The sequence below is a fragment of the Rhinolophus sinicus genome, chromosome 1 (assembly GCF_057876585.1).
Source record: "Rhinolophus sinicus isolate RSI-liver-muscle chromosome 1, RSI-T2T, whole genome shotgun sequence".
Classification (NCBI taxonomy): domain Eukaryota; kingdom Metazoa; phylum Chordata; class Mammalia; order Chiroptera; family Rhinolophidae; genus Rhinolophus; species Rhinolophus sinicus.
In genome coordinates, this window is record NC_142501.1 from 194,460,280 (window position 1) to 194,485,408 (window position 25,129).

Below are 25,129 nucleotides of genomic sequence, written 5' to 3' on the forward strand. Positions count from 1 at the left end.
ATGGATTCACAAGCAAATACACATTCTTGCTTCAGAAATAATGAGAAGTATATTCTGTGTTGTTTTGCTCAAAAGGAAAATGAGTGTAAGGAAGAAAATATCATGGTTTTGTTTGTATTTCATTGTTTATGCTTTGGAGACCTATTGATGAAACAATCTTCTGATATATTAGCCTTATTAAGAAAATAATTTATGATTCAAGTAAAGTACTTCTAGGCTTAAACACAACCTTCAAGCCATTTTAGCCATTCCTTCACAGATTATGACTAGAGTATGAAATACATCTTCTATCTTATAAAAAATATCAAAAGGATAGCTCAGTTTTTCAAAAAAACAAAAGTATAGTTCAAGAGAAATCCAGATCCAGGCCAAGTACTATTTTATTCATGTCAACTTTTACAAATGTGAAGAGGCTAGCTGGAGAGGCTCACAACATTGTAAATGCCTCATGCATTAAGACACCAAAATATCATCTAATGATCACTTTACATATATAATCAAATACACACAAAAACAACATTTAGGAAATCTGATGACCAAAATGTAAATAATCAGGTAACACAAATGAAACTCTATGATAGACCCTTTAATTTTTCCAGATTTAGGTGTGATTGATTTGAGCAAACTAAGGTTGGGGTAGAAAGTGAGACTGCAGGTCCTAATGAGTGCTCCAAAAAATTTAAGGTATCATGATGGAAAAATGGTCAAGGAAGCCACTGTGAGGACTTGACACTTGATGTGAAATTTAATTGATGAAGAGGAGGCAGGCAGGCATATGAAGACCAGAGTGAAGAAAGAGGGTCCCAAACTGAAAGAATGCCAAGTTCAAAGGTTTGGAAAGGGGAAGTCTTTTGGCATGTTTGAGTGACAGAAAAAAAGGATCACAGTGGCTTTGGTTTATCGAATAATGCTGAAAGTAAAAGAGTTGATTGATTCCCAGAGGCACACTGGTACCCAGTCAAGACGTGCTTGTAGAACACCATGGAAGATTGGATTTAATTCTCATTGCATTGGAAAGTCACTGGAGAATTTTAAATAATAAAAGGATATGTTTGCTCTCATACTTTAGAAAGATCTCTTCATGGAGAATGTAGTGTAGGGGATATAGTAGAATCAGTGACACAGCCGACGGTGGTTTTGACTAGTGTAGTAGAGGTGGTGAAAAGTGGTCAGATTTGGTATAGATTTTTGAGATAGAGGTAATAGCAATTACTAAAAGATTGGATGGTGCATAAGGGACAAGAAGAAAGCATGATTTCTGTGTTTTTACTCTGAACAAAGTGGGTAGATATCAGTACTATTTACTCATATTAGAAAGGTTTACAAAGAGCAAAGAGAGCAAATTGAGGTATTTGAAGGGAAAGTTAATGTTTCTGCTATTACTGTTATATTTGTGATAACAATAATAACCTACATTTATGAAGCACTTGTTCTGTGCCAAATACATTTCTAAACACCTATATTTTATTTATTTATTTATTTATTTATTTATTTATTTATTTATTTATTTATTTATTTATATGTTGTTACTTATTTAATCCTCCAAAGAACACTGTGAAGTAGTTATTATTATCTTCATTTTAGAGATAAGAAAACTAAAGTACAAAGAGATGTGCCCTAGCCAGTCAGCTAACAGAGCCAAGGAGAGTCTGGTGCCAGAACCTACTGTATGACCACTGTGTACTATTGCCTTTACCAGTGGAAAAGTCCAGTAGGTAATTATAGTGAGTAGGGAGCCAAGTACAGAACTCTGGGATGGTGATACCTAAAAACAAAGTCCTGGCACACTACATAATGTAGGTATTTGGAGAAGCAGCATAGGAAACTAAGAAGATGCAGTCAATAATGGAGAGGGGAAACCAAGTAAACACGGTGATACAACATGTTCCAGGAAGAGGGAGTGAACAACTGTTCCAATGCCAAGATTTAGACAAGGATACAGGACTGACCACTGGATTCAGCAAAATGAATTATGGTGACTTTTACAGAGATATATCGGTAAAGTGGAAAGGACAAAAGACCCATAGGAGTGGATTAAAAAAACTTTAAGATGTGAATAAGTGGACAATGACCATATGGGCAACACTGACAAGTTTTGGTTAAGGAAATCAGAAAGGTGAATGTATCACTGGAGGTGGTAGCTAAGTCAGATAATCTTTTTCTGTGGTTAGTTATTTTGTGTTTAATATCAGTTATATTACCATGTGTTTAAATGCATATTAGTAGGACCTAGTAGAGAAGAAAAAAAATATATCCACTAGGACATATCTTAGGCTAAATACAAACTAAGGTTCCATATATGGGAATTGCTTGCAGTGAGTTTTAAGTTTTACTCACATGGATTTTACCACACAAAGAAAAAAGGGAACATTTTCTTAGACTACCTCTCCCAACTTTGTTCTATTATCTTAGTTAAATAAGTCCTATACTATCTACAAAACCCAAACAATCTAACTCTTTTCTAAATCGTATCATCTACAAGTATATCATCAATTCACTTGAATAATTTGGCAGCTGTTTTGTTTGTTTGTTTGTTTTCCCTTTCTTCTATCACTTATCACTATTCTAGATGACTTAGATGACTCATTCATCCATTTAGCTTTAAAATTCTTTCACCCCTGTATTCCAGTGATAATCACTTCCACTCAGATTTGGCAATTTACATCCATCGCTACAAAAAGGACTGTTGCTAAACAAAATTTTTTTTCTACTGTACTACCCAGGATTGTGAAATTCTCCTCTTTAATACCCTACCCCATTCGTTCACGCCCACAGAAACTCTTCTTAGGCTTCAAAGGCTGAAGCCCTCCACTGCTTTGGTCTTCCCTTTTCAAGCAATCTCCACTCCTTCCTGGCTTGACTGCCATCTCTTCCTAATCTTGATCCCCTCATAACACACTTACATGAATGCGATAGATTCTTCCATTCTTTGACCTTCTCTCACAGTGCCTTGCCAATCCCATTACCAAGTCAAACTCACCATCTGTTTGCTCTCTTCCTCCTCCTGAGCTGCCAAGAGTTACTGAGAAAATGGAATAATCATGCTGGTTGACTCTGCTACAAATTTATGATTCCCGATGTCAGCTGAACTCTCAGAGCTGCTTAGCAGCCCTGTTACTCACTCCTACTTGGCTGGTCTTCCAATTCCACACAACAGCTGTTCCCACCACACCCTCCCCAGCTTCCCCACTTTTACCCTCACTCACTCCCCTCAATCTCAACACATGATTTCACCTCCTACAGCTGAGAACATTGAGGCTATCAGGAATGAATCCCCTCCACTTCCTTCCTCTACATCTCCAAATTTATCTATATCTTCACATCGAAACTTCATTCTGCATCTCAGAAGAATCCTTATTCTTCTGTCCATTGACTTTTTTGATTCCACTCCTCACCTCTGCCAACATCTTGTTTCATCAATGTGCTTTCTCTTTTCTGTTCAGTCTCTAACTGTCTTTGACTCTATAAACCTACCTGAATTTCCCATTTTGTAAAAAAGATGTTTTCATCTCTTCCACCATCAGATTGATGTTTCCTTTTCTTTCCTGAAAAAAATCTTGGCAAAGTACCTTGCATTCAATGGTTCTGATAACTTAAAATTGGCCAGCATGCTGATGACATCATCAAAAATTCTACAGAAAGGAGTATTTTCTCACTCTTCAGTTTTTCTAATCTGATTGCTGTAACTTTGGCTTTAATATGAATGCATTCACGTACTAACTGCCTAATTTTGGGCAAGGTATTTAACTTCCCTAAGATTTAGCTCCCTCACCATTTAAATTGGGAACGCAGGGATTCACTTTTAAGGACACTCCAGTTTCCTCTGAGCAACTTACTTTTCATTCATTGAATTTAGTCTGATAGGAGTGTTATTCAAGAGTGTTGCCCTTCCTTAACAAAAGGTTGACAAGTTACCCCAAAAGGATATTTCAGCATTTCCTCTCTGGAATTTAAATAGTGAGCATAGTGATGAAATAAACTAACACAACTGGATTTAAGTCATTCTAGCAGTTGTGTTGAAAAGAGATAGTTTACCAATTCCTACTAACATCTGAATTTACTTCTACTTTTTTATCTGAGCTGTTTCCTTCATCCTCCACTAGTACCATATGAGTTCCATGTTTTGGTTCCCAAAGCTTTGATTTAAAATACAGTTATAAACTTGGTTTCTATTGCTTGATACTAAATTGTATTATTAGGACTGAGTGAGCTAATCTGTGTGATACCTTTAGTGTGAAGTTTAGTGCCCAGTAAGCGCAAAGTCAATTTTCGCTATTATTTTTGCTTTCAATTTGTTATTATTAGTATGTTTACTTCATTCTTACTGAATCACTTTCTATCTTTGCTTTTCATCACACAATTTTCTCCTGACTCTACACTGACTTTTTTGGTTTTTATTTTATATCATCTTCCCCATGGCTCACCAAGATTGGTCCTTTCACACCTTGTTTTTATTCTTTCTGTATCTTCCCTAGGGATCTCATACACTTGCATGGAATCATCTATCACTAAATGTAGAAGAACTGTTTAATTTTTTTTCCCCCCAATCTTGATCACCAACATTTCAAATTCCACTTTCTTATTAAAATGTTCAAAATTAAAATCTGTAACAAACTTCTTTTTCATTCCTATTTTTGTTCTCCTCTCTCCCCCAACCTCCTACCAAATATTTTACATCCTTCTGGCCATATGTCTCTTGATCTGTATCCAAAGACATGGCATCAGAATCACATGATCAGATTTTATCATATAAACTAGTCTTCTGACAAGTATCCTCTCTCCAGTACTTTATACACTGCCTATACACTACAAACAGAGTCATCATTCTAAAATATTTATTGTATTATATCCTTGCTTGAAAGTTTTTAGTGACTTCCAAATGCATAGAGAATAAACCCAAACTCCTAGGCATAAAATTCAAGGCTCAGATTCGGGCTGAATCTACTTGCTCTTTCCAGTTCTTATCTCATGACTCATTCCATGTTCCCTATACTCTAACCACATTGGATTATGTGCCTTTTACCAAATACACAATGAACTTTGGTGCTTTCATTACGTTGCTCATGATTTTTATCTCCAGTTGAAATGCCTCCTTTTTCCCTCCTTAGTGTAAGTAAACTTAATTTATTACAAGGTTCAACTCAAAAGCTTCTTGTGTCGTTAAGCTTTTTCCAAATGTCTTCATATTCCCTCTATCTCTGTCATCCAGTAGCACTTATATCTGACTCTCTTGGTAATGAGTTCCTTGAAAGCATAGATATATCTTTACCATATTTATATTCCCAGCCTCAAGCACAGTATCTGGGCTAAAGCAGATATTCAACAATTATTGTTGAGTAACTGTTTCCATCTGGTGACCTTCAGAATAGAAATATACATTCTGAAATACAAAAAGTTCAGACAATTAAGTTTTATGATTTTCTACTGTGCACTTAACACAGTGGAAAGTCCATAAACGTAATTGTCAGACCAAATATAAATGCATATATAAATGTATATGATTAATATATGGAGATATAAATATATATGAAACACATAAGTGAAGAAAATATATATTTCAAAATACACACACACACACACACACACACACACACACACATAGATATATGTGTGCATGTATCCAAAATAGATTGACACTTTTAACTTTTATACTTCATTGGTTAATGCTTCAGTCAGTTAGTACACGACTCAAGACTGACATTAGTATTAGTATTTCTGATATATTTTACCTATGATATCCATGGCAAATATATTCAGATTTTGGCAAATCAAACATTGAGAAAAATCCTAAATTACATCCAATAGTAAGATATTCTGACAACATATCAGAATAGTAAGAAAATTTTGATTTCTCAGTGAATTTTCACAAGAAAACATTTAACTCTTTCAACTAGAAAAACAAAATTTGAATTGTCACACCATGAGTAATAGCAACATTAAAAGCATGATGGTATTCCTTATGAAATCTATCAAAGACAATAAAAATCCAAACAAAAATGCAATCATTTATTTGAAAAATGATATCATAAAGTATACTGAATATGACTTATAAGGGATTTTGCATAAATTTTATGATAAAGCATAAAATATTTTGAACGTTTAAAAAGCATAAAACATGTTGAAAATAGTGTATTATAAATGTGGATACTTATCTATAGAACTATGCATTAAAAACTTTGCAATAGATGTGGTATATGCAACCTCTGCATTATATGGCATCTTAAGAATGGCTTCACCAACGCAGAATAACTTTACAGGACATCTTTCTTGGAAAGTTTTACAATGTAAGTACTACACATTAATCATTATTCAAGACCAGGGTTTCTAAATTCTTGAAAAACTAGATATCCCCTGGCATGCTATGGGCCTTTCAGCTCTAACAGATTGAAGCTGGATTTTTTTTTTGTTTTTTTGTTTTTTTTGTTCCAAGTCAAAGATCAGACAGAAAACATCCAGGCGGAAAGCATCTAATCTAGTAGAATATGTTTTAATTGGAATTAAAGGTGAAAAAAGAAAAAAAGAAGAAAAAGTAATTCCAGACTGTGCCTTCAATCTTGATGATCCTTAAAATGTCATTGTCAGAAAACAGCCAGAATTGTCTTACTACAAATGAAATTTGATGAATTGTTTTACCATTTTTCAAAAGAAAACAGTGAGTCCTATAAACTATGAGACTGTTAAAACTATAGTCACACTATATGCGGTGTAAATTCTTTTATTTTTAAACCATGAAGCACAAAAAGAAAATAATTAAAAATAATAACATACTGCAAAATAAAATCTCTTTTGGATAAAGTCTGAAATAAAAATCATCTTATAGCTTGAGTGATTAGTTCAGAAAATGAGAGAGGTAGAAATGGGATGCCATAGATTTGATGAGGGATGACTTCGTTAGCCTTCAGCCTCAAGATGGCCTCCTAAGCATGACTGTATTTGAGATCATAGCTTAACATCAAGGAAAGTCTATTTCAACAGTCAGTATTAGAGCAAAGGAATTTTATATTAAACTCATGCTTTGTTAACTGTCTCCAACATCATACAGATTTGCCCCATCATCACACATAAACAGTTTAAGTGGAACTGAACTTGATGTTCAAAGAATTGTTTGTATAAATTTTAGAAACCATGCATTAATATGTATTTCTTTTGTTATTAATTATACAAATTGCTCTACTAAGGAAATAAATCTCTAGTGCAGAGCACTGTATTTGTACCAAGAAATGAACAGAGAACAGTTGTCTGTACTATTTCTTACTCCATATAAAGTGTGGCCACGAGTGGCACAGAATTCCAAGTCTTAGACAAATATGTCTCCGTTAAAGCACAACCCAAATCCCTTCAGGGTTATTTGCTTCTTTCCTCTGATGCTTCCTTCACACTGCTTAGAAAGTTATTACCCTAACAAATCAGGGCCTCCACTCCCCTGTCTTTAAATACCTCTGCTGTCTGATTCCCATTTCTCCCAGGATAAACTTAAATCTCTTTAAAATGAAATTTAATGCCTTATACATTATGACCTGTTTTCCCACCTCTCTTTACACCATTCTGGCACCTACTTGTTCTCCATCAGATAGACCCTTTACCCCTGGCACCATGTAGTTATCACATTTGGGAAACACACATTTATTTTAGTAACAATAGAATTCCTGCAACAGAGTAGATCCTGAGTAACACAGAAGAGTGCAAGCTCTACCAGAAGTCACATGATTTGTGATATATATATATATATATATATATATATATATATATATGTGCATATCACATCAACTGTGATACCCAGCATTTAATATTTTGGAGGAAAAAAATATCCCCAGCACCTATCCTGTTGTAGGAACTCAATAAATATTTATTAAGTAACTAATACTAATACATTTTGTTGAATATTCTAGAATCACATAAAATTCCCATTTATAGCACCATGTTAATTCAGTCATTGTTTAGTAAGCATTGGCTAATCTACTATAAGCAAGGCAGTTTTCTAAGAACTGGGGGGAGAAGGTAAATATGAATTGGACTTGGATCTTTCCAATGAAAAGATTATGGTGTAATAAGAAATAATACACATATACACCTACGTACCTAAAACAGTTCATCCATTATTAAAGGTAGAAAGCTCCAGGTAGCATAAAATCATGCAGATAAAATGACTTAAAATTAGCACTAACAACTAGGTAATCAGGAAAATCTTAATAAAATAAAAATCAAGAAGGCAGGATTCACTCATGTAAAATTAGAAAGACAGAATTGCTAGACAAGATAATAAACTGGTAAAAAATTGTGAAGCAGGTAAAATCAGTTGAAAGTTAACAGGCTTAGCTACAAGGTAGAGCTCACGAAAAGGAAGAATAGAAAGTAAAAATGGGAGATGACATTAGAGTCAGAGAAATGTGACCTTAAATTATGGAATTTGAAATTTATTTGGAATTAACAGGCACTAGATGACCTAAGAAGAAGCAAGCTGTTCTGTCCTGGCAAGACTTTTGGGCAGCAATGTATGGAATACTTTAGCCTTCAATGTAATATCTGAATTAACTATATATACTCTGTGTACAAACTTTAATAGAAGTTCAACTATGGTCTCCATGCCTAACCATGATCTATTTTATTTCATAGTTTTGATCAGTCACCAGCAGTACATGGAGAAAAAGATTAAAAAAACACACAAAACAAAAAAACACATTTTTATGATCCAATATTGCTAGATGGCAGAGTAAGTGGAATAAGTCATTATGGCATATCAATTTCAAATTCAACTAAACAATTAGCAATGGTGACTATGGGAGGACAATGGTTGGCCTTACAACCACCTACATGAAAAGAAGTCAAAGTCAAGATCCAATTGTAGTATATCCTTAAAACAAAGTAATAGAAAAAAATAAAATCTACAAAATATTTAAAGATAATTGAAATACAACATTCCCAAATCTTACAGTTAAACAAAACTGAATGACAACACAAATTATGCAGCAATAGCCAAAAAGAGAATGTCATTGTGTTAAAGGTGCTTCTCACAGATATCCTGTCAAGATGGCAGAGGTAAATGCTGTGCTCACCTCCTCTCAGGACCACATCAAAATTACAACTAAACCACAGAACAACCATCATTGAGAATCACCGGAAGTCTAGCTAGCTGAACAAAAACCCTACACTATCAACATATAGAAGAGACTGGTAGGAGAGGCAGAGACACAGAATGGGCTGTTCCCAAACCCATGTGTGATGTGACCATTAGAAATCAGGAGGGATATCTCGACTGTAGAGGTCCCCCCCCCCCAGAAGTGAGGGGTCCCAGCCCCTCTCCAGCAGAGGGGTTTCAGTACCAGGGAGAGAAGTCCCCATAACTTCTGGCTGTGAACACCAGCAGAGATTGTGACTTAGTGAAATGGAGGGTGGCTGGAATACCAGGTGCTCCTTTTAAAGAGCCCACATGCACAGACTTTCTTGTACTCACAGACAGATTCACTCACTCTGACCTCCAGCGCTGTGGCAGCAGCTCAAAAGGCACCAGGAACAACAGGGAAATAATGAATTGTTTAGCTTCAGGGTGAGGGCTGAAGGGGCCACTTTCTCCCAGACGAAGGAACTGGTGGAAACCACTGTTTCTTTGTTGAGCCCTCCCTGTCATGACGTGCAGACACAGCCAGCTTCCTTGAGTCTCCATCAAACGAGCTATCACCTTTCATCTGCCCCACCGTAGTGATTCCGAGAGCACGCTCCATTCAACTTTTGGGAACAGCCAACCCAATTTCAGTGGCTTTTCCGTATAAATATCCTGCTTTGGTTCAAGCTGCAGACTTTCCTAAAGTCTCTCAAAGGAACAAAAAAAAGCTCCAGAAAAAGAACTAAACAAAATGGAGACAAGCAATCTACCAGATGCAGAGTTCAAAACAGTGGCTATAAGGATGCTCAACGATCTCAGGGATAATTTAAACAAAGAGATAGAAAACATAAAAAGGAAGAGATAAAGCATAAAAAGTAACCAGTCAGAAATAAAGAATATAATAACTGAAATGAAGAATACATTAGAGGGAATCAACAAATTAGATGAAGCAAAGGATTGAATCAGTGACTTAGAAGATAAGGTAGCAGAAAACACCCAGTCAGAACAGTAGAAAGGAAAAAGAATGAGGAGAGTTTGAGGGGCCTCTGGGATAATATCAAACATACCGATATTCACATCATAGGGGTATATGGGGACAGAGCCAGGAGTACAGTTTCCAGGCTCTCGGCCTCACGTGGAAAGGTGCTGGCTCAGGTAGTAAACGGCCATCAACTGTGATTGGATGGCCAACAGCTGTGGCTAGTTGGCCGTCAGGTGTAACCAGTGAGCCAATGGGCACTAATATAACTGCCGTGGCTATGCTAGCAGAAAATGGGGGCTAGCAAGAAGATGGTAGTTGAGCTAGCAAGCGGCAGAGTGTGGCGGAGTGTGGATTGCAGATTCTGTGGCTCCTGCTTCCTGTGTCTCCAACCCAGCCACCAGCGAAAGTATAGTGGTATGGCTCCCCTACCTACGGCTCCGTTGGTGTTCCTTTTTGGCCTCACCATATCCTGTGTTCTTATGTGGGGAGCAGTACCAGAGACCCCGCATGACTCCCAGCACAATAGGGTATCAGAAGGAGAAAAGAGAGTAAGGAATGGAAAACGTATTTGAAGAAATAATCATGGAAAACTCCCCTAACATGTCAAAGGAAATAATTATAGAAGTCCAAGAAGTGCAGAGAGTCCCAAAGATGAACACGATCAACCCAAAGAAGCCCACATCAAGGCAATATCATATTTAAATGCCAGAGGTTAAAGACACAGAGAAAATCTTAAAAGTGGCAAGAAAAGAGGAGTTAGTTACCTATAAGGGAGCTCCCATAAGACTGTCAGCTGATTTCTGAACAGAAACTTTGCAGGACAGAAGGGATTGGCAGCAAATATTCAAAGTGATGAAAAGCAAGGACCTACAACCAAAATTAGTCTACCCAACATAGCTATAATTTAGAATCGAAGGGCAGATAGAGGGCTTCCAGGGCAAGAAAAAACTAAAGGAGTTCTTTACCACCAGTATTACAAGGAATGTTAGAGGGACTTCTTTCAGGCTAAATAAATATTAATAATAAAATGTGACAGACATGACAGGCTGACACCATTAATATTATTACAAATATTCAGAAAAAAAGAAAGAAAGTGGAGGTGGGAATATAGGCTTACCTAATAACCCAGCTGAAGTCTACTAGAAAATAAAACAAGAAACCTCCTACATATTTCTTGGTGTTTGTGTTAATGACTAGTTTCTAAATTCAAAGAGACTCAGGGAAACAGCTCAAAGTATGCATTGATAATTCATCATTTTTTATTATATTTTCATTTATAAATACTACCATGTTTTATAAGCACATCTGTATTTTCTAAATGATTCCCAGAATACCTCTTCAAAGACATGATAAACAGAAAGCTTATGCATAAAGGTTATTAAGTCTATACCAATAAATAGTTCTAAAATCAAGTTTAGAAGCCTGTAAAGGTTTAAGGAAATCAGAGTTTAATATCAGACACACCTGCAGTTTCATTCCAACCTAACTCATGACCTTTGGAAAACATATTTTTCTGATTTTAATTCTGGATAAACATTACAGTCACCTACTACATGCAAGGCACCATTCTTTTTTGCATTCAGACGGCTTCTGGAATCTTAGCTCAACTAGTGAATAGCTAGGTGACCTGTGTCACATTTCTGAGCCTTTTTTTTTTTTTAACAATGGCTGTTATTTATACTTGCTCACATTATATCAGGTATAATATTGCTACAAGTGGTATATACTAACTTATTACATGACATATAACTTATATAACATATTAATTCATCCACATTTACTAATCATGGCATGAGACTGTTATTATTTTCATTCTAATATATGAAGAGGTAGCGACTTGCCCAAAGTTTCAAAGACTAGTCCTTAAATGGTGCTCTGAACACTGTACCTTTAAATTTATGAATCATATATACTTTTAAATCATACATTTTCATAGGAAATCCAAGAGAGGACAAAATACAGTAATTCAAATATTTAGTAAACAAACTGCAAGGTCACTCTCAGTTCAGATCATTATCAGGGAACTATCAGACAAAAAACTAAATTGTCTGAACATATAACACCAAACTAAAAAGAAGACATAATACTCATACCACCAAGCTTAGATATTACACATCCTGGTGTTTGTCTTAATAGAAACATTTATTGAATTATTTTTTTACACAAATTCCAATTTGTCCTCATTTTAAAAAATAGAACTTCCAATTGATTACATACTATCAATTAAAAATCCATAATTTTTATATACTTTCGATTCCATTTGCCAAAAATTTCTACTAAATGAAACGGTAGCAATTTGAATAGATGTGCTAGAGTCAAGGGGAAAAAAATAAATAAAAGTTTTCTCTTTGTAAGATTTTGCTTAACAGTGACTTTAGATTTCCATAAATACTCAGTTGTGTGTACAATAAAATATCTATGAGCAATATAATACCCAGTTATGCTCCAAATGGCATCCATACATTAACAGCCAAAAGAGGCTACAGAGCAATTTTTGAAAGGGAAAAGAGCCCTCTGGACCTACTGTAGTATGCAAACCCAAAGGAAACAGAGAGCCTAATTACATAGCCATGAAATAGGAAGCCAACAGATTTCAGTGAATGGAAAAGAAAGCTTGACAAAATCTAGGGATATTAGTCAGATCCTTAAAATATTTTATTTCTTTGCATGTTCTGAATTGTCAGCTGTGTGAAATGAAGAGAAAAACACCTCCAGAAGGTTTGCTGTGTTTTACGGCCCGCTATTCATAACTACTGTGGCCATTCCTTTATGCTGTTGTGAAAAGGCAGAGCCAATTGGCTGGTGAATGACTCACTTTGACTCAGCAGAAACTTCCATTTCATATAATAAAGACAAACACACACAATCTGAGTATGTTCTCACTAGAGAGGGAAGGAAGGATGAGAGAGTCCTTTCATGCCATGTACTTGATAAATTATTTCTAAGATGCATATTTTTTTCGTCAGGCCTCTCCAAAAGCAGAGTTCCATTGTGGCTTTCCAAAAATGCAGTCCTTTGTACGTAATTTCAATGGCCCTTAATAAAATCCTATGACTCGCATTATATATTCAAAAATATGATCACCCTAATACATATCTTTCATGTTTCCTCTCAATATCGTGAGAGGTACTTCTGTTTTATCTAATGAATCTCTCAGGCGTTTATTTGTGGTCACTTGGAATTTAAAATGTACTTCATTTAACACTATTTCACATATAATTATTTGATATGCTTTTAATTTGTGGAAGTATTTCACACCATAAAAATGCGTTTTAAAAAAAAATCTAGATTTTTTTTAAAAAAAGCATATATACATTATCTTATTTTAAAATGAAGAGTTCTTTGTAACTCTGGTGGCATGTGACATAACCATCAACAATTCTGAAGCTTTTATTTATTTATTTTCACTGTCTCCATTAGACCCATTGGCAGTACAATGGCTTAGGTCATAATATGAAACATCATTTATTAATTAAACTGTTGTTAACTGGTGTAAAATAGATTGCATGAAATAGATTGCTGTGTTACTTTGTGTTAACTTTTGTGTCATTTCAGCTTGGTAACCACTAATTTAGAATCCTCTAATCATGCTTTTATCCAAATGTTAACCTCAGATGACAAGAGCACACAATGACTGAGGGGCCCTGAGGCAAAATATGCATTGTATTTCTTCCAAGTATTAAACATGGGTTATTGAAAGATAAAAAAAAGTCCCTTATTTATGGAATTCTTAGTATTTATTTGACTGCAATCTCCCTTAAATTAGAACTGGAAGTCATCCTCATAAGCATTTTCACAAAATTTTCCAATGCCTAAATAGAGAGGCATTATGTGATGACTTATCAAAGGATTTTTATTAAAATGGTTCATAAGATAAATTGTTTCCTTAATATCAGCAGTCTTTCTTCATACAATTTTTTTTCAATTAAATGACTATAACAATCAAGTTTCAATTTTGGTTTAAATATATATATATTTTAAGATTTTATTGGGGAAGGGGAACAGGACTTTATTGGGGAACAATGTGTACTTCCAGGAATTTTTTTCCAAGTCAAGTTGTTGTTCTTTTCAATCTTAGTTGTGGAGGGTGCTATTCAGCTCCAGGTCCAGTTGCCGTTGCTAGTTGCAGGGGCACAGCCCACCATCCCTTGTGGGAGTCGAACCAGCAACCTTGTGGTTGAGAGGACGCGATCCAACCAACTAAGCCATCTGGTAGCTCAGCTCAAGGTACCGTGTTCAATCTTAGTTGCAAGGGGTGCTGCCCACTATCCCTTTCCTGATTCGAGGAGTTGAACCAGCCACCTTGTGGTTGAGAGACCACTGGCCCATGTGGGAATTGAACCAGCAGCCTTCTGAGTTAGGAGCATGGAGCTCCAACCACCTGAGCCACCGGGCCGGCCCCTATATATTTTTATTTAATAAATATGCAGGGGTATTAAAAAGTCAACCAGCAGATTTGGATTGCAGCAGAAAGTTAGAAAATACTTGGAATGTATTATGAGGAGGCAATTTCGGATCTTTCTAAAATGCGTATACCAAATGTCGGCTTCTTTCATGAGTCTGACACATGGGGGTAGGAAAAAAAAAATCCTTGCTGACCCGCTTTTAACAGCTAGACACAGAGAGAAGAAGAAAGACTAGAGACCCAGGTCCCCCTCAGCTGCTACTGAGACAGAACTTTCACTGACACAATTGGGCAGCAGCAATTAGAAAACAGGCTGAGCTGTACCTGATCTCAGAACTCCACTCTCTTAAAATAGGAAACGTTCTTTTTTTTCCCCTAACATCTAAAGATATAGACTAGGAAGATATTCATTTTTAATCACATTAATTTTAACTCCTCATTAGAAATTCAAAAAAAGCAGCATAAGATAGTTATTAACGTGGTATTGACATCCATAAAAATATACAGTAGCTAGCTCTTTCATAAAAAATGTAAAAAAATTATTGAAACTTTATGGCCTAATAAAAATCTGTAGTTGGCTTTGTTTCGTTTCAAATGCTAAGTTGCTAAACTGTGATATGAAGTTACAATATAATTTTCTCATGTTTTCACAAGCAATGCTATGTGTTCCCAAGAACACAGAGCCATTTCTGAGGCCTACATTTTCCACACCACAATTATTTTTCAATTTCATCCAAAAAGTAGTTTCAATAGGAAAAACTGAGCAATTTCAATGGTTATTTATTTGTTTTATTCTCTCCAATATGCTTAGTTAACCAATTGCTATGTTTAAAACGAAAGCCACTAACTTTGGAGATATTCAATATTATCCAGTTCAATTCAGCAAGTATTTATGGTTTATATTTCATACATTCAAATTATCATCTAGTAAATGCAGCACATTTTCTGCTTAATGAAGGTGTTTGACAATAAAGACCTCATCATATACAATAGACACTTATTAAATATTTGCAAAGAATGACTACTATTTGTGGATTATTATCATGATTAGCATTATCCTTAGTTTTATGATAATCTGACAATGTGTTATTCCTGTCTCACAATTTTTAAGCTACTAACAATTGGAGAAAGATTGCATTCCTTTATGCTTGTGGATAAAGTGATCTTCAAAACTCGTTCTTTGACCTTTTAAGAACTTTCATCACTGAACTGTGACAAAGATTTGATTTCACCTTTCACAGTTTCCTTTGACTTATCCGTGCCTGAAAAAAAAATCACAGCTTACAGAGCTCCAAGATTTGGACTGTGGCAGACCAGAAACTGATGAATCTCTCTGGAGACCCTGGACCTGTACAATTTGGCTGAGTGTCACATCACAGGATATGGAGAATAGGAGGGCTTGGCATTCCCCCTTCTGACATACCTTTTATTTCACTTTTTGACAGTGATGTGGAGTTTATTTTGGCCCGTAAACATCTCAGTCAGCAACCACTACAGTCTATTCACATGTCAATTATACAAGCAACGATAAGAAAATGGGTAACTGCCAGGGTTTACTGAGTTCTGGCTATGTGCCATGCACACACAACCTGGGTAAACCTCATTCAATAATAACGACTAATTGATGAGGTATATATTGCTATACACTTCATATTACATATGAAGAAATGGAAGCAGAGAGATATAACTTGTCCGGAGGTCACTCAATTTGTAAGTGTACGTCAAACAGTATGAATTCCAGACAGTGTACTCTTAACCACTGTGACATTCTGTCACTTAGCACATAGAATTGTAATAATTAGCCTGCACGGCTGGAATTCCCATTAGATTGTGAGCTCTCTCTGTTCAAAGAATGCAGCTGCCATTTTCCTTAGTCCACCCAGATTCCAGCAGCGAGGTTAATTTAAATAAATAAATAAATATATGTACTATTTGTATCAATATATACAATATATACATATGTATATATTGATACAAATAGTACCTATGTATAGCAATGTATTTTGAGCCTGCAAAGTAAGTTAGAGAAGAATTTCCCTTCTTCCATGTGTATAGTATTTAAAGGAGGCCTTCTATCAGATTCCATCTTAGTCCAACACTTCTGTGCACAAGAACTGCTGAATACCTTTCAGGTCTAGTTCATGAATGCTGCATCTGCCTCACTCAGGTGAAAAGATGTGTGATCCAAGGAACCACAACATTTATCTTTGCACCCTCAAATAGTTTCAGAACCTAACTTACACCCCCATCTATATGTAATAGGGTTTGGCATGCAAGCTAGATGGCCCAGCTGTTGAGTGCAGCCTCCCAAACCAGAGTGGGGGGACTCAAAGCGCAGCTCTACCTCCTGCTAGTTCTGTAGCTTTGCAAAATTACAACTCTCTGTGCCTCATTTTCCACATCTGTAAAATGGGTGTCATGCCAATAATAGTGTCTGCCTTATAAGATCGATATAAATATTAGAGTAATTAATGTTATCTGATCTTCTATTTACCAAAACAAAAAGTAGAATAATAGCATTCAAGAAGAAGGAGAAAGAAGGGGGTGGGTAGGAGGAGCAGGAAGATGTAGAAGAGGAGGAAGAAGAGAAGGAAGAAGAAGGAGAAGGAGGAGGAAGAGGAGGAGGAAGAGGAGAAGGAGGAGAACTAAAACCAAAAGCAAGTATTGTAATCCTCATTATATATATATTTTTTTATTTTATTTTAAGTACATTTTTTACCAATGTAAATCCAATTTGATGATAGATTCTTGCATGTGTAGTAAAATTGGTACAAATGATGATATATATATATATATTTCAGGTGTAAAACATTATAATTGGATATTTAAAGTCTAGTTACCATGATAACTGGATTTTGAACATAACTTTTCAATTTGTAATTCTCATTCACAGTTGCTCCACTAATCTATATGGTTATCGCCCCCTTATCCGCAGTTCTGTTTTCCAAGGTTTCAGTTACCGGTGGTCAACTGTGGTCTGAAAATATTAAATGGAAAATTCCAGAAATAAACAATTCATAAGTTTTAAATTGCAAGCCGTTCTGCATAGTGTGATGAAATCTCGCACTATCCTGCTCGGTCCCTCTTTGGCCATAAATCATCCTTTTGTCCAGTATCCATACTGTAAATGCTACCCTCTTGTTAGTCCCTTAGTAGCCTTCTTAGTACGAGAGAGAGAGAGAAAACATTCACATAACTTTTATTAGACTGTATTGTTATAATTGTTCTATTATTTATCACAGTGTATTATTATAATTGCTGTATTTTATTATTATCACAGTTAAGCTCTTACTATGCTAAGTGCCTAGTTTATAAATTAAATTTTGCCACTGGTTTGTGAAATGTAAGGAAAAAACAAAGTATATATAAGGATTCGTGCTAAGCAAGGTCTCATGCATCCACCACTGGTGATCTTGGAATGTATCCTCTGCAAAGAAGATGGGGCGCTACTGTATAGCCATTTTACTTGAGCCAAGTGCAATCTTCCATTGTTTTTTTGTTTTTTTTCCAAATGGGTGGAGGTAAGAGGTGAGGGCAGAATTTTTATTTACAGATAGTTGGGCATGGGAAAGGCTTAGTAGGTGGAAGTCTGCAATTCTGCCATCTAAATTTCTAATCTTGTAAAAATAAAGAATATATTGACAAAATTAAATTTATGATCTAGATCAGTTCCATAAATGGTCAGAAGTTTGCTTAAATGAAAAAAAGTCTCGTGTGACCAATTCTCTGAATAAGGATCCCTGAAGATTACCCATGCCACCTTTGTGATATTGAAGGTAACACTATTTTGCAAGTCAGAATGCGCAATGACAAAACATAAACTGACAAAATATATTTGCTTTCACTTTGCTTCTTACTGTTTCTCTGACCTCTCTCAGTTGGAGTACTAGCAGGAAACTAAAATAAAAGTACTGTTTTTCTGTGTGAGGCATTTTGCTACTCAATATTAATTGTGAAATTATAACAGTTGCAAGACTCCTCTGCCTGTTGCTTCTTCTAGGAAGAGAATTACTATTAGATGAAAGCGCTCACAGCAATAAACATCAGGGGTTAATGTTTCCTTCTCTGAACCCTACCCGCTGATCCAGAAATGCCTTTGAAGTCACAGAGACCTTGATGTGCTGATCAATCCTTGGGGGATAAAGAGCACGAAAAACTGTTTCCCGCACTTTAATATTCTGCCGTGATGCATTAAACTCCCGTGCAGAACAAAAAACGTTTCCTCTGTTACAAATTGAGTGTTTTTGTACTTGGGTGATCCTCCGCTCAATTAACTTTGAGGGACCTATTGATCCCAGAACATGATTATTTATCCTTCAATACATATTCCATTAAGTCAGACTAAGGATGGAATAGTAATAACTGTAAATTCCTATTTTCTCTTGGTCGTAGGGCATGCATTGACTTTGGGTTAATTTACATTGAAAACAGCATGGGATTCTTTTTTTTCTTTTTTTCTTTTTTTTTTTTTTTTAAGATTTTTATTGGGAAAGGGGAACAGGACTTTGTTGGGGAACAGTGTATAGTTCCAGGACTTTTACCAAGTCAAGTTGTTGTCCTTTCAATCTTAGTTGTGGAGGGCGCTGTTCAGCTCCAGGTCCACTTGCCATTGTTAGTTGCAGGGGGCGCAGCCCACCATCCCTTGCGGGAGTTGAGGAGTCAAACTGGCAACCTTGTGGTTGAGAACCTGCGCTCCAACCAACAGAGCCATCTGGCACTGGCCCATGTGAGAATCAAACCATCAGCCTTCGGCATTAGGAGCACGAAGCTCCAACTGCCTGAGCTACCGGGTGGGCCTGGGATTCTCTTAATACTAATAATAATCAGTATTGATTATCACTATGATCAGTATTAAGTATCACATTGTAATATTTCAATGTTATCAAATCCTTGGAAGAATTAAAATAATCTTAAAATCGATACCGCAGTCCAAACCTACCATTTACGCATGAGAAACCTGAGCATCTGAGAACACAAACATTTTATCTGTTGGGTCTGGCTGTTTATTGGAAGAGCAAAGTTTAACATCAAGACTCTTGGTTCAGTTCAGGGTGCTTTCCTTCATCTGTCAGACTTTTTCTTTTAAGTGGCTAAGCGCTCTTCACTCTCAAATTATATAGATGTGGAAAATGTATTACAAAAAGTAGCAACATGTACATATTTTATGTCCCGTTGTTTCCAGAGACTATTAAAATATGAAATCTAGGCATTTTATAATTTTTTTATTATTTTTGTCACAGAAAAATATTCAATACAATAGAATTATACTGTTTGTAGGTTTATAATTTAGCATAATAGCATAAAGACAAAAATCCCTGTAATAGATAGTGGATCAACTTCAATTGATTGTCACATAGAAAGAAGAGGTAAAAATTTCAACTATAAAGTTAATCAGAAAGATAAAGAGAAATGAATACAAATACCAGAGAACAATAGTTTCAAAATCATTATGGCACATGGTGACTACAAAAAAATATGTTGATCTGTTTTAAATATTCACTCTTATCTATGTTAATTTATGATTATTTATATAATTTCGGTTGAAGTAAAAAAAACAAAACAAAACAAAACACACACACACACACACACACACACACACACACACACAACTATGTAACTTATTGGTAGATTAAAAAGGTATAGTTAGAACACAAGTGTTTCCTGAATCTACTTTATAAGCTCCATCCATGATTCACATCCTGTAATTGAGTGAAGTAGCCTGAAGGAGTATAATAGGACTTCCCAACTGTCTTCAAATTGATTTCACAGGATCATACTCTCATTATTTTCAGACATTGGTACCATCTTAATATAAATGGCTCAAATGCAACACATGTTATATTTTATTGGAGAGCCTTTGCAGTAGTCATTCTATTTTGGAATTGCTTCCTTTGTATATAGTAATCTTTAACAATGATCATAACACATATGAATGGTTTTAAGACAGTTTACCTCTTTATATTCTAGGTAACAAACCAAAGTGCAAATGTCAATCATTAAATTTTACCTCCTACCACTTAAATACCCACACACAAATGCATACACATACATTCAAACCCATACAAAAATTAAACTTTATAATGATACAGTATCTTCAAATGAGCAAATGACTATAATGCAAAGAGGTACTTCCTGCATGCAATTCATCCTTAATAAAATAAAAAGTCCTCTTCTGCATAAATGCATAAGACCACATATTTAAAGTCCAGTTTCCTACTGATATAATGGCCATACATTCCTCAAACACTTATGGGATTACCCCAAATTCAATTGGAAATTGTGTAAAACATATTGCAATCTATCTTCCGCCTTTACACCATGATAAATTATGTTTCAACAAGCATCAGAATAACTTACATATTATTTTTTTCTCATTGTCCACTAGTTTCTCACTTTCCCTGATTGGCAGTATTTCTTCTCCGCGCCTTATTTTATAGCATCGAATAGTCTAATTTTCTCGGAATTCGGTCCAGAGGTATACATTTCAATTTTCTTTGTTGATCTAGCACAGGCTCAGGTGATCACTATATAATGAATCCAATTAATTCAAGCAAGGCAAATGAAATCACATCTATACTAAACCTCCACTCTTAAATATAAACAGTAACGGGATACATGTTTTCCTCTCTTTGCTTGAGTCCATTCAAGTGCAAACCGAAGAAAAAGGATTTCCTGTTCTTCTTTTCATACTCCTGAGTATGGTGATATCTGATTCTGCTTTTCCACAGTAATTGATAAGATTGCAAAACCTCTCTCACATCCCTCCTTTATTCCATATTGAAAACTTGATTTTTCCCCCAGTTGTTTGCAAAGTATAATTTGATTCCTTTTCTGCAGAGATTTTTGTTGTAAAGCAAGTTTGTTTTCTTCAAAATCAGAGCTTCATTTTAATCAGCTAGTGGTCCTGCCCCTTAGGAATCGATTTCTTTTTACAGAAGACAAATCCAAGTCTATTAGGATCCAACACATTGAGTTGGAACATTACATGTTATTTCACTTACGAGCACATACATTCATTTTACACGATTCCTCAATGTGGCCAGAGGGGTTCGTGGTCTGCACTGTATCCACCTATAAAAAATACAAAAATATATGTCTGCTTTACAGGGATGTGGGTAGGGTTTTGCTAGCCTAGTTCCAAAGCTTGGATGCACATCTTGGTGGATAGTATTCTTTCCTTCTTTAAAGATGTATTTGCAATGGCCATAACCTCCTGCAGAAATCATAGAGACCTAAAAGTTCTCCCTATAGTTAACAACCCCAGGGCATCTAAATCATTAATGTCGGCTAATCGCAGGGATGCTATCTCTGACAAGAGATATTTGCATGGTAAAAGAAACATTTAATTAGTTCTGGTTCAGGTTTCCAGCTTTTCGAGGCTGTGAAATGTCACCCGGAGAGGGGTTGCGGGGAAGGAGAGTTGTTGCTTTTGTTCATACTACAAATACAAATAAGAATGAAATGGTAATTTTGTTGTCATGGCTTTTACAATGTACAAATTTCTTAAGATCTCAGGGATGTGAGCTTGACCTGAAAGTTCATTCCCTTCAAAGAAGCTCTCTAATCTCCAAATGCAATCATGAGATAGCTCCCGGTCTCTTTCTAGAAATCTTAGCAATTTACATGCTATCAACAAATGGCCTGCTGATCTCTGGTCAAGTATAAATTACTCTCCCCTTCAAAGTCATGACCATAAAAGGGCTATGTTTTCCAACTTTGTAACAAGCTTGCACAAGTTAAAGTGAAGATAATACTCTTTCACAATGTTTTTTGGTGCTAATGTCATTTTTAAATAACTTTAAACATGTACTTCTCTTGAGCCTAACCAATAGGCTGATTTCTGCTATGAGTGCCAGGAAGTACAGAGTATTGTTTTCCAGTTTGATGGTGCAACTGATGTAAGTAAAACCTTCAGTAAGTTTGAATATTGCCAACAAGATAATAAATCACTTCCACAGAATAAAAAATGCTTCCATTCCCTAACAAAAGTACTTATCTTTAATGATTAGAATCAGAAAAGAGAAATGTTCCACCTAATTTCCAATGTAACAATGCATCAGCACATGAGAATCAGTTAGAAAAGAAGTAAATGATTTTTCACTGAATAATTGACCAATTCATTTTTGAAAGTAAACGGTGTATAAAAAAAGTAATTTTTAATTTTAAAGTTGTTTATGCTGAAGAGCATAAAATATTTTAAAATTGCTGTAACCGCAGATTATCAATACTAGCTGTATAAATTTAAGCAGTCTTAATTTTTCAATTAATTTTTATATGTTCTCTAGCAGTTCTAAAACCTAACCTAACTTGGGATGTTCTGGCCAATTACACAAGTGGCATACATCGAACCAAGGCATCTATGGTAAGTGAATCTTCATGATTTAAATTGTAATTTTAAGATGACCGTAGTTTATCTTATTTTACACAAATTATGTCACTGCACATTTCATTTCAAAACTGCTTCTACACAAGTGAAAACTACATTTTTGAAAGTTTCAGATACTGTTTATTATTCCCAAACCAACTCCGATGTCGCCATAATGCATGCCAAGACTCCATTAGATCTTCCAGTTGCGTACTCTTACTCCCATGTTTCCCCCAAAATAAGACCTAGCCGGACAATCGGCTCTAAGGCATCTTTTGGAACAAAAATTAATATAAGACCCAGTATTATATTATATTAATTATATTATATTATATTATATTATATTATATTATATTATATTATACCAGGTCTTATATTAATTTTTGCTCCAAAAAACGCATTAGAGCTGATTGTCCGGCTAGGTTTTATTTTCGGGGAAACATGGTATCTATGATATGTCACCACAGCATTAATGAACTGTTTAACTATTTTTGTGAAGTGATTCATTTAATTCTCACATCCTATACAAGGCTACCTCTGTGAGGGCAATTTCATGTCCACTCTGTTTATTGGTTCATACTTAGTGTTGGCACATAGCTAGCCCTCAATGAAATTGGTTTAATGAATGAACACATTTGGGAACAGCTAATTAAGGAAATCACATTACTTGTCAAATCATAGTATTACTTTTATCTAATTTTAATTTTTGAAATCATGTGTTTGTCTTTGACTTCCTATGTCATATAACAGATTACAGAATAGACCTTTTTTGAATGGCTGTAAATGCTCTTTATTTTGCTAGCATATTTTCTCTCTAATTGTTTCTTAAATTTAGTCCGTCCATCTAAAACTTCACTAATCTTCTCTTTTTAATCCTTCCCATACAATAATCACTTTCTTCTTTCCTTAAAGGAAAAATACTATGTAAAATTTTCTGCAAGGGTTTCAATAAATGAATAAACAAGTAAAACAATTTTAAGAAACATAGAAAATCGGATGTGTCAAAATGTTTCATTTTCTATTTTCAAAACCTGACATACTTTTAAATTAAAAGCATACCCAAGAAATAGAATGCATTTAAGTAATAAAGTCACCATACTGCCCTGTAGCATAATGAAATCCTCTTATTAAATTGTTATTGAGGAACAGAACTAACTCTGATTTCATAAATTAACTATGTAGAAGCAGGTTTCAAGTTTTTGCGGTTTTAAGCTTTGATGCACTGAATAAATGGATCTGTGCACTAGTATTCACCTGTCATTAAAGCCAAGAAAAATGGATTCCTCCCTCACCATTAAAGATTAATATTTAAAAACAAAAGTACCTCGAGTCCATAAAGAACTACTTAGGAATCACCATTCTGAAAACTATAGTTAGTGAGGGTCAGGGTAGAAATGGATGTTACCAGGATGTGCTTGTTTTGATTTGAATCAGCTAATTAAAATAGCCCTGGAAGCAATTTTCAGATCACTGCCACAGAGGAGATAGGCTCTACTAAATCAGACCAAACTAATCTTTCAGTCAGGTCCAATTCAATTGAAGTTGTATAGACACAGCCTTTGTCTTTTCCTTTCAACCTTTTCCTCAATTTGTTCTATCACCCAGGCAACAAGTAAGAGAGAGAGAGAAGGGGGGGGGGGGGAGAGAGAGAGAGAGAGAGAAAGAGAGAGAGAGAGAACCAAGTAATTCCTGGAACATTTTTTAGGAGGCCATCTACATATCTCACTCAGTTTCCATTTCCTAAACAAAGGGATTGGAACAAGCTGGGAATTCAATTCATGAAAAGTATAAGTAAAATGTTAATTTATAAAAGCTATGTTTTTTTTCAGACCTCCCTGGCCAACAATTGGTGAGTAGCAGTAGGAGAAAGAAAGCTAATTATGCAGAGAACAGGAACAGAATTCAGGTTTAGGTGCAAGAATATATTGCATACTCACACATAGGTATATACACGTTCTTAATAATACTGAACAAACTTCAGAACCATAAACAAGGAAATACGAGATATTTTGAAAGAAATATGTCTATTTTTCTACTTATTTTTATTAGGCATGCTTCAAAACTAAACCATGCACCTATGTAATGGGTTAAGATTAAGTATCTGTTGAATGTGTTTGCATATAATTGGCAATATGTAAAAGATTCTATGAATATTCATTATGTTTTCCTTGACTGACGTTCAAATCTAGGGGAAAGTAAAAGACATCAAATAAAAAGCAGAATCTATTCCATGACACAGAAAACCAAATTGACGTTAGTTTCCACAATCGAGGAACA

The 25,129-nt window shown here is 35.3% G+C and overlaps 1 protein-coding gene across 12 annotated transcripts in view; it reads right to left on the reverse strand.

Annotated features, from left to right (window-relative positions):
• PCDH7 (protocadherin 7) overlaps positions 1-25,129 on the reverse strand; it is a 402,244-nt gene that overhangs the window by 317,357 nt on the left and 59,758 nt on the right. For 7 of the 12 annotated variants that reach the window (XM_074322177.2, XM_074322169.2, XM_019733856.3 and 4 more), the window contains exon 2: positions 21,499-21,558. The exons of the other annotated variants lie outside the window; for them this stretch is intronic. In XM_074322177.2, the coding sequence (XP_074178278.1) occupies positions 21,499-21,558 (60 nt within the window). The remainder of the gene's footprint in view (positions 1-21,498; positions 21,559-25,129) is intronic. 12 annotated transcript variants of the gene reach the window in all.